A 9,684-nucleotide genomic window follows, 5' to 3' on the forward strand; every position below is an offset into this window, starting at 1 on the left:
AAAGACCCTGAAAAACCAAGATTGGATGCTGTCAGGTGGTGAGTTTGAGAAGAGCAGCCATGCTTTCTGACGAGCAGTTCCCCAAAAATGGCATGCACTCGTGGGAGGTGGACTCGGGGTCCCCAGGCCCTGGAGGCACTCAGACACTGGGCCGCTACTTGGCAGAGGTGGAGCAGGAGAGAGTGAGAATACGGTTTGTCTCAGACTTCAGGCTCAGATTCTGTAAATAAGCATTTAGGGGACACCCGAGCTGGGGAGGGATTCTTAAGGCCAGGATGGGACCCAGAGGGAGTGGATGGCAAAGGGCCCGACAGAAGGAGCGCTGGGAACCTGGTCCCCGAGACTAGGCAGGTGGCCCGCCCCCCGAGAGGCGGAGCTCCAGCTGCCGGGGCCGAGAGTGCAGGCGTGGTTCTTGACCTTCATGGTGGCAGGTGGAATGGGGCACAGGCAGGAGGCGGTCCAGGGTCTCGGGGTTCCGGATGCCAGGGTCCGACTGCTGGCGGCCATGAGCTGGTTTGTGGGTTTGTTCTACTGTGGGTGGGTGTCACGCCTGCTGTGAGTGTGGAGGATGCACCTCCTCGAGGCTCTGAGGTGGTTCTGCGGGGCGGGGACAGCTGTGCGGCGGCTGCGTGGCCTGGCCTGCTGTCTGTGCTCAGCTCTGCGCGTGTCGTGTGTGCGCGGTGTCTGCCGCCTGGGCGTGTGTTGTGTGCGTGCGTCATGTACGCGTGTGTCTGTCGGCCAGGCATGTGTTGTGTGTGTGCTGTGTGTCGTGTGCGCTGTGTCGTGTCAGGGCCGTGCTGTGTCGAGTGTCGTGTGTGTGTTGTGTGTTCGTGTCAAGTGTGTGCGCGCGTCTGTCGGCCGTTCTAGTGGTGTGTGCAAATGCACACACGTCTGTCGTGAACGTGTGTCAGCCATGCGCATGTGTCGTGTGTCCTTTGGCCGCGCGCGTGCATGTGTCTGAGGGCCGCGCGCGTCTGTCGGCCGTGCACGTGTGTCTCAGACGTGCGCGTGTTGTGTGCGCATATTCGTCAGTCGCGCATGTGTGCCGTGTGTGTATGTTGCGTCTCGGCCATGCGTGCCCGGCCATGCGCGTGCACATGTGTCTAGGCCGCGTGCGCGCGCGTGTCTGTCAGCCGTGCGGGTGTCCGCCGGCCGTGCGCGTGTCTGTCGGCCGTGTGTGTGTCCGCCGGCCGCGCAGCGCGTTCCCAGGCCGGGGCGCGGGCTGACGGGCCCCTGTCGTCAGTTGCAGGACGAGGAGCGGCGGCGGCAGCAGCAGCTGGAGGAGATGCGGACGCGGGAGGCGGAGGAGCGTGCGCGGCAGGAGGAGCAGCGGCGCCGGCAGGAAGACGAGCGGGTCAGGCGCGAGGCCGAAGACAAGGTCCTGGTCCTCTGAGGGCTGCGGCCCGAGCACGGGCGGGGCAGGGCGGGGGCAGGGCCGCACCTGCGCCGGCCTCCTGCCCGGCCTGTGGACCGGCCCCCACCGCTGTCCTCGGGGCTCGTCCCTCGGGCCTGCGGACCGTGGGGCCTGTGCAGCCGTGCTGGGTGGCATCCGGCTGGTCGCTGGGAAGTGGTCGCGTTGGGGTCGGGCCTGGGGAAGGACAGGAGCCTAGGAGGACAAACAGGATTTTGAGTCGATTATTTATGAAAGTGACCTGATTCTGGCCAGTGGCCTACAGAAAACGCAGCACAAGGGATTTCCGTTCCACTCAGTGTGCTCACGGGCAGGTAGTCGCGTTGTTATCTGTCTCCAAGGGTCAGAGAACCCTTTTAATCGGTCTCAACGTGACCGCACTTGACATAATCTGAGCAGGGAGTGCAGAACCCCGCCTCTGGGCGTGCTGCCAGCCCTGGGCTCGCTGCCGGACCTCAGGATCCAGGGACAGGGTACTGGCGGTGCCGCCGTCCACATGGTCCCTTCCGTGCAGGCGGGAGCGCCTGGCCGCAGGGAGCCACGTGGGCTCCGGGGGTGACGAGCAGGGCAGGTCTGTGGCGCGCGCCTGTGCGGCCCCTCCACCTCCCTGACCCCGAGTGCTTGGTGGGGGCCGGGCAGTCGTGAGGTGCCCAGAGCATCTGGGCTTCGGGGAAGACCCCATGCGCTTCAGTGAGCCCTCGGAGGAGGTGGACCTCCACAGTCTGAACCCCCAGCCCCGGGTCTGCGGTGCCCACTTCCCCTGCACCTCCGGCCACCTGGAAGCAGCACTGTGAGGAGACGGCCGGGCCTGTTCTCCAGATGGGGAAACTCTCCATCATTGGGGTTTTTTTGCAGCGTGCGTTCTCACAGCTTGTGGTTATGTCAGGTGCACTTGTGTTTGGGTACCTGCTTCCATGACTAAGTGCTCCATGCAGAAAGAAGCCAGAGAAGCTGTTTTTATGTAGAATGTCCAAAATGGGTGGGCTGGCTCTGTCACGGGAGGACCACGCACCTGTCCGGCAGAACGACCTCATGTGGCTGTGTGCCCTTAACGTGACTGAAGCGTGAGCTGTGGTCTCTCCCTGAAATGTCACCACCCGAGTGGCGTTCCTGGAGCGCTAGGCCTCCCTACAGCTCTGCTCAGAGTCCGCGGAGCTCGTTCAAATTGGATCTCCTCTGTAAGGGAACGCTCATTCTGTGTGGAGATACAGTGAAATGCTTTTCGTTTTGGATAGCTCAGCGTAGGGTGAAAAGTGGTCAGGGCTGCGCTGAGGCTGGCATGTGTGCGGTGCATTCCCCCGCCCCGGGAAGGCAGAGCTTTGACTGTGTGTGCTCACACTGTGTGTGTGCGTGCACACGTGCGTGTGGGGCGGGGGGTGAGCCGAAGCGCACACAGAGACGCGGGGACTGGAAGCGCTGCCCCGGTGCCAGCAGCTCCGCGCCACCGGCTGCCCCGGGTGCGTGCGGGCACTTAAAGTGCAGCCCCGAGCCCACCTCAGCTTAAGGCAGGTCGTCTTGTTTGGTCTTTCCGCTCCTTTCTTCACTTTTATTCTTGGGTTCTGAAACCGCTGTCAATCTTTAACAAAACTGTGCTGGTACCTTTTTCAATGTTAACGCTGTCAACTGCAGTCCGCGCACCTAGATGTATGTCAGAAGAAATGTACAGTATGTGTCAAAATACACTGGACTGTCCGCTGCTGTTGCTGTTGTGCCTGGCTCTCCGATTTCCTGTCTGGCAGGGAGACGCAAACTAAGGGCTGGGGGACGCGTGTTCGCTGGTGCTCACCTTGGCAAGAGACAGTGTGGGTTTCCTATTATTTTCCATTCCCTTTGGTCACTGGAAACGAGCCAGGCGACTTAGGCCTGCCCTTCTTCTGCACACCCCGGGGCGGGGCGGGGGCTGGCCCTCCGCAGGTGCGCCAGTCAGAGCCTAGTTACTGTTCGGTGGTATCTTTAAACTCAGGAGCAACAGGTAAGTGAAAATCCCACTGAAAGAAGAGGCGCCCAGGGTTCATTCCTGCTTCCGCCTGCTTCTGTGTCAGCGGCTCCGTGTCCAGGCCCAGCTCTCTGCTGCCGTGGCAGTCGCTGGCGCTTGGGGGGACCCTGGGGCGGACCCCCCCCATTGCTGCCCGCTGACCCGCCCTCTGTCTCCCGGCCACAGAGGCGGCAGGAGGACGGCTACTACAGCCGCCTGGAGGCCGAGCGGCGCCGACAGCACGAGGAGGCCGAGCGCCGGCTGCTGGAGCCCGAGGAGCCGGGCCTGGGCCGCCCGCCGCTCCCGCGCGGCTACGAGCCCGCCGGCCCGCCGCCGCCGCCCCAGCGCACTGCCTCCTACCTGCAGACGCAGGCCTTCTCCCCGGACGCCCTCTACACCGCCAAGTTCGTGGCCTACAACGAGGAGGAGGACGAGGACGACGAGCCGGCAGGTCAGGACAGGCCCTCCGGGCAGAGGGCGCGCCCGGTCTCCGACGGCATCTTCCTCGCCGGCCCTTTCCGGCCACCCCCGCCCGGCGCCAGCAGGACCGGGCCCAGGGCCAGCCCGCCCCTGCCCCCTCCCTCCAAACCTGGCCCCGCCCGGCCCGGCCACTCCAGAGGTAAAGCCGGGGCGCCCCAGCCCCGCACCGCCCGACTGCGGGCGCCCTCCCTCAGCACGGCCCCTCTGATCAGCACTGGCTTTGGAATCCGGTTCCGATCTCGGCGTGGGGGGTGATCTGCTCCACCTGCGGCCCTCCTTCTGTGCTCCTCCAACTCCCGTTTCTCTGCTCTGTGGGTGGCACTCCGCCCAGACTGTCTGATACTCTAATCAAAAATTCTGAAAATTTTAAACAATTGATTTTTACTAGTGGGAACAAGCAAGTATTCCTCAATCAAAACTCAAAAGATGAAACACAATGTCTTTAAGGCAAATTGAAGAAAAAACATAGAATTAAAATGGAAGGTTTTTCACTCTGCCAATAACTTATCTAAAGGTCGAGAATGGGTTACTTTAAATTAGAGAGGTCTTTCTGTTTCATCTTTGAGTTTTGGCAGAGGACCACTCCTGTGCCCTGGTTGTGGGTACCCCGGCTGACTCACAAGCAAGACGCAGTGCCAGGAGGGGTGCCGGGAGTGGCCAGGCTCCTTGGACGCACCCCACACGGCCGTGGAGAAGACGCCTCTTTATAAGGGAGCGAAGGAGCACAGGCTCATCGCTGCAGCCCATGGAGAAGGGTCCTTTCAGCCCTGACATGCTGCGGTCGTTTCCTGGCCTGTTGAGTCCAGTGTGCGGCACTCAGTGTTTGCTGAGTGTTTTGAGCATTTGTTACCCTAACCTGGGTTATAATCTCGAAGTGTGAAGTTTTCTTGCTGACATTCTTGCTGACATTGCAGTTAACAGGAGCGAACTAGCGCTGATGGACTGCCCGGGATTCTGGCCGTCTTACCCTTAGTGGCGCTTTCACTTCATGTTTGGGTGATTTAAGGCTTTTACGGGCGTCATCTTTCCGATCTTGGGCAGCACTCCTCAGTGAGTTGGCAGGTGGCATTGCTCACCCACAGTTACCGGCCAGCTGGCCCACAGTGCGGGGCCCCAGGCCAGGCGTCTGACAGCCCACTGTGCTGCCTGGGGCCTCCTTTTTGGCTAATTATCTTGTGTCTGGGGCATTAGTATCAGACCTTAGGGAGTTTTAGGACCTCTTCTTTTTTCCACCCCGCGAAATGTTTTAAGATTATAGCCATTTATTTTGTGGGGAAAATTCAGTAACTGCTCTGAAAAGGAACATTTGCTCCCTGTGATCCACTGAGAAAGCTCTTAGTGTCGGGGTGTCTGAAAAATTTTGCCATCTGTGGGTTTTTATTGTGAATTTGTGTCAGTTACACATTTTACCTGATTTGAACTTTCTGGTTATTACTCCCTTAGACTTATGTTTCCCCTAATAGTATGGCCGCGGGCCAGGTTCCCGGCACCTGCAAGGGCCGTGAGGGGCTGCTCAGGCCACCCAGGGATGTGATTGAGCGTCTGCCACTGACTTAAGAGCCCCTCGCGGCTTCTTTGTCAGGACCTAGGAGGCCCTGAGCACTGCATCTTCACCGTGAGTCTGGCTCTGAAATAGCACCGGTACTTTAACCGTGACTTTTTGTTTTTACGGAAAAGGAACGAACTCTTACGCGGGACCTGCTGGAACGGGTTTTGGAGCCCATGATGTTTATCGGGACCCGAGAGAGAGACCGCCTAAGAGGTACTCACTGAAGCTGTGCTGTGCGGCTGTCTCACTGTCACTGAGGGCGCTTTTTCTTTCTCATGAAAGGCAGCGAGGCTGGACTCGAATTTCGGAGACTCGGTTGTCAGCTCAGGCATTTCTTGCTGTGCAGAGTTGTGTGAGCTCAGAGGCTTTGTTTACTTGCTGTTGCTGATATGGTTCTGCCTCAGACGGTGTGCGGGCCCCAGGGTTTCTGGTGGGGGCTGTGAAAGGAGCTGGACGCGCTGCCGTCTGTGTCCACCACAGAGGAGCAGGACGCCCAGGGTAAAGCCCCGGTGTCCTGCTGGACCGGGCAAGGTCGCCCCCCGCAGTTCAGCAGCCGTCCTCAGCTGGGTGTACTGATGCCCACAGCGTTCTTACACGTCTTTAATATCTCAGGGTAACTTGTTCTCACAGTCCGTTAGTATGTTGAGAGGCTTCTCGGGTGCAGGTAGGGCTCATTACAGTGCTGGATTTTAAAACTGGGCCTCTTCAGTTAAACTTAGTTGCTAAGGATTGTCTGCTTGCTAACACTGAGGTTTCTAGCTTCTTGAGAGTTGGGTGTGACTGGAGAAAGTGGACATTAATTAAGGAGAACGCTGTGCCCTCTCCCACGTGGGTGTGAATACACCCCAGCAGGGTTATGACTGAATGAAACACGAGCCTCTCCCCTAGAAAGTTTTACCTAACCACCTTCACGTGAGCCGAGCTACCTGCTGACAGGTTGTTTCCACTCCAAAAAGTAACCCTGTGCCTCTTCCTCCTGCAGCCAGGAAGCAGATGTCCCCGGGGGGCCCGGAGCCCCTGAAAACCTGACGTTCAGGGAGCGCCAGCGCCTTTTCTCCCAAGGCCACGACGTCTCCAATAAAGTCAAGGCCTCTCGCAAGTTAACAGAGCTGGAGAACGAGCTGAACACCAAGTGAGATGGCCCTGTGCCCAGCCTGGCCCCTCGGGGTACTCGTGACAGCGCCGCCTGAGGACCCAGGTCCCAGGGATCCTGCTTCTGGAAGGCTTGGCATGTGGAAGAGTTCCATCGCTAAGAAATTCCGCTTTACTTTACCAAGAGGTTGTCATTCTACAGTCTCTAGACACTGTCTTCTTAATGACCTGACTCCCAGGAAGGTAGCTTTCTGGTCAGTCTCTTTAGGGTCTGGGTTTGGAAAGGGGCAGAAGAAGACCCTGAGCTGTGTCTTCGCCCCCGTCTCCCCGCAAGGAGCGCAAAGAAGTTCTGTTTCTGTTCTTTTTCTAAAACTTGCTGTTCACTAATCAGAGTAGCTTGAGCTCCGCAGACTGTCATTTGCACTACTCAGCAGCAGCTGCAGCCGGCTGTAGGAGGGTGAGCGTGCCCTCTGGGGAGACCGCGTGGACGCGCGTGTGCCAAGGAGTGCCGGCCAGCCGTGCCCGCTGCCGGGAGGCAGGCGGGCCTGAGCGTGACCGCTGCGGCGCTGTCCCCACTGGCAGCCCTCCAAATCAGCTGTAGGGTTTGATTGAAGCGAGTTTCTCCAAAAAGACAATTTTGAGGATTTCAGCTTAGGAAATTTTATTTTTATAAATACCAGATGATTACTATGCCAGTAAGTCGTTAGTGATTTTGAAGATGGCGCTTAAGTTAGAAAGTTAGCTAAATGTTTCAGCCCTTCTAAGGGAAGCTGTGACGGAGGATATCTGCTCAACAGTGTTGACATGAATAGGAACAAAAATACTTAAGAAGAATGAGAGGGTGGTAGGTGACACTCGTGCACAGCCGTTGCTCAGAAACCTAAGCTCAGAAAAAGAGCTGGATTTATACCAATCTGCTGTCAGGGAAGGAAAGGCCCATTGCGCATGGCATCTGTAACTGAAATGCTGTAAGAGACTCGTGGCAGTTCAGGCTATTTTTTTACATTCGAATAGAGTTATTTAATTTTCACGTATTGAATTATTAGTTACCACTGTCACTTCTTCAGCTGTGAATATGTGGCTGGTGTTGGGGAGACGGACCTCACTTTGTTTTATATTATGTGATGTTAAAACAGTCAATGATCTTGTGATCATGAGCAGATGTTCTGTTTGACAAGCCCTGCTGCGGCTCTAGGTGACTTGACCGTGTTGTTCTCTTAACAATAGGTGTGTTAGGAAGATACGCACACTTTCCAGAAGTGGGGGGCTGTCTGCCTTAGAAATCACTTTCCTCAGAGCTGTAAGATAAATCATTACAACGCGAGTGTAAATATTTTCTGCGTCTGCCAGGGTTTGTATCTGGAAGTGCGCTTCTCTCATTTCCCTCATTAAGTAAGAGAGCAAGTGGTTCTAAGTGTTATGAAGGATCTGCATGCTTGCGCCTCCCGACGTCTCGGAACACTGGCCGCCTTAAGGGGACCGGACCCACAGCCTCTTTAAAGAGAAAGGTGCAGGTGGACTGGTGTCCTGTTAATATATAGAAAAACAACAGACACGCGTGAGTACATGCAAGTACATGTGAATATTTACATGCAGGGATACTTCTGTGTGTGACTGTAAGCCCCTTCCCGTGGATTTGGCCGTCCTCGGACGATTAGGTCAAATGTGAATATATGTAAAGTGCTTTTCATGACTGTGCGTTACTATGGAGACGACATCAGACCTGCTGTAGTTTTCCATTTCTACTGTATTTCATTTGCAGCCTATTTTTAATAAACTTTGTATGTATTTAAGGGTATTCGCTATTAACCATGTTCACAGACTCATTGGCAACAGAACCCCCCTTTCCACCTCCCCCTCCCGTCCATTCATCAGCCCCCCGAGCATCACTGCTATGACAGGCAGTGTCCCCAAATCCTGGGGACATCCCCTCTCCTGATCGCACAGACACACGAGCGAAGGGTTCGAGTCCCTTTTGCTGCTGCTCGGACGCTCAGCCTCCGGGTGTCAGGCGCCCTGTCCTCTGTGACTAGGGTGCCCATGTGACGTGCTTGAGGGCAGGGAGCCCCGTCCCTGCACCAGGGGGACACATGTTTGGGTGCCTGTGTGTCCAGCTGGGGGTGGAGTGGGCCGGTGACCAGGTGCCCCCACAGCCATTCACCTTCACGGCCGCTGAGTGGGGCCGTCGGATTTCAAGACAGACTTTCATGAAGGGGTGGGGATCTCAGGTGGTAGAAACTCTGGTGATCGCGCAGAGCCAGCTGCTCACACGCGAGCTGGAAGCATTCGTGTTCGGTGCGCTGTAATGCCCAGAGAGGAGGACAGGGCCTTCGGGGTCACGTTCGAATCGGTTTCATCTCATCCTGGGCCGCCCGGCTCTGTTGCTTTTGTGGCGGGAATGGCTGCCCATGGGGTCTGCACTGGGCAGCTTTCTGGGGCAGCCATGGGGAAGGGGCTTCTCCCGGCTTTGTGCATGGAAGGCTGGTCTCGGGGTTTACACGTTTAAGAAAATGCTTTGCCCCAGCAAAGCTGAGGTGGCATGACTTGCAGGAGGGAACTATGTTCAAAAAATGAGCAGCTTTCATGCCTGTATTCGTGCAGTTCATCTAAAGCCACGCAACCCCGAAAGATAGACATGCCTAGTCGCTCAGCCGTGTCCAGCTCTCTGCAACCCCACGGACTGCAGCCCGACAGGCTCCTCTGTCCACGGGGATTCTCCAGGCAGGAGCACTGGAGTGGGTTGCCATACTCTCTTCCAGGGGGTCTTCCCGACCCAGGAATTGAACCACGGTCTTCTACATCGCGGGTGGATTCTTTTACCTGCTGAGCTACCCAGGAACATATCTGACTTGAAATTGGGATATGAAAACCAACTCCTTGCACAGTTTATTCAACAGATACACCTTATGAATGCCTAGTCTGTGAGACCTGGCCACCAGATACTCCAAAGCAGAGTGGGAGGCAGATGCGCGGTTCATTACGTAAACCTGGTAACTGGATCTGGGTAAAGAGGACGTCCCGGCGCTGGGCAGGTTCACTACAAGGACCAGCTGCAGTCATGGAGACACAGACTTAAGAAAACCGTCCTCCCTCTGGGAGAAAAGACCGCCACAGGCAGAGGAGGGCAGAGGCAGGGCTGCTGCCCTCTGAGCAGCGGGTCAGGGCGCCCCAACCCCG

The 9,684-nt window shown here is 57.0% G+C and overlaps 1 protein-coding gene across 14 annotated transcripts in view; it reads left to right on the plus strand.

Moving 5' to 3' along the window:
- The window catches only part of AFDN (afadin, adherens junction formation factor), a 111,690-nt gene extending 103,374 nt beyond the window's left edge, over nucleotides 1–8,316 (plus strand). For 8 of the 14 annotated variants that reach the window (XM_018053469.1, XM_018053474.1, XM_018053476.1 and 5 more), the window contains 4 exons: nucleotides 1,244–1,378; nucleotides 3,573–4,005; nucleotides 5,544–5,628; nucleotides 6,398–8,316. In XM_018053469.1, the coding sequence (XP_017908958.1) occupies nucleotides 1,244–1,378; nucleotides 3,573–4,005; nucleotides 5,544–5,628; nucleotides 6,398–6,551 (807 nt within the window). In that variant the 3' untranslated portion in view covers nucleotides 6,552–8,316. Of the gene's footprint in view, nucleotides 1–1,243; nucleotides 3,111–3,572; nucleotides 4,006–5,543; nucleotides 5,629–6,397 lie in introns of those variants that run through there. The other 6 variants (XM_018053478.1, XM_018053480.1, XM_018053479.1 and 3 more) reach the window with 4 other exon arrangements.

The sequence above is a fragment of the Capra hircus genome, chromosome 9 (genome assembly GCF_001704415.2).
Source record: "Capra hircus breed San Clemente chromosome 9, ASM170441v1, whole genome shotgun sequence".
Taxonomy (NCBI): domain Eukaryota; kingdom Metazoa; phylum Chordata; class Mammalia; order Artiodactyla; family Bovidae; genus Capra; species Capra hircus.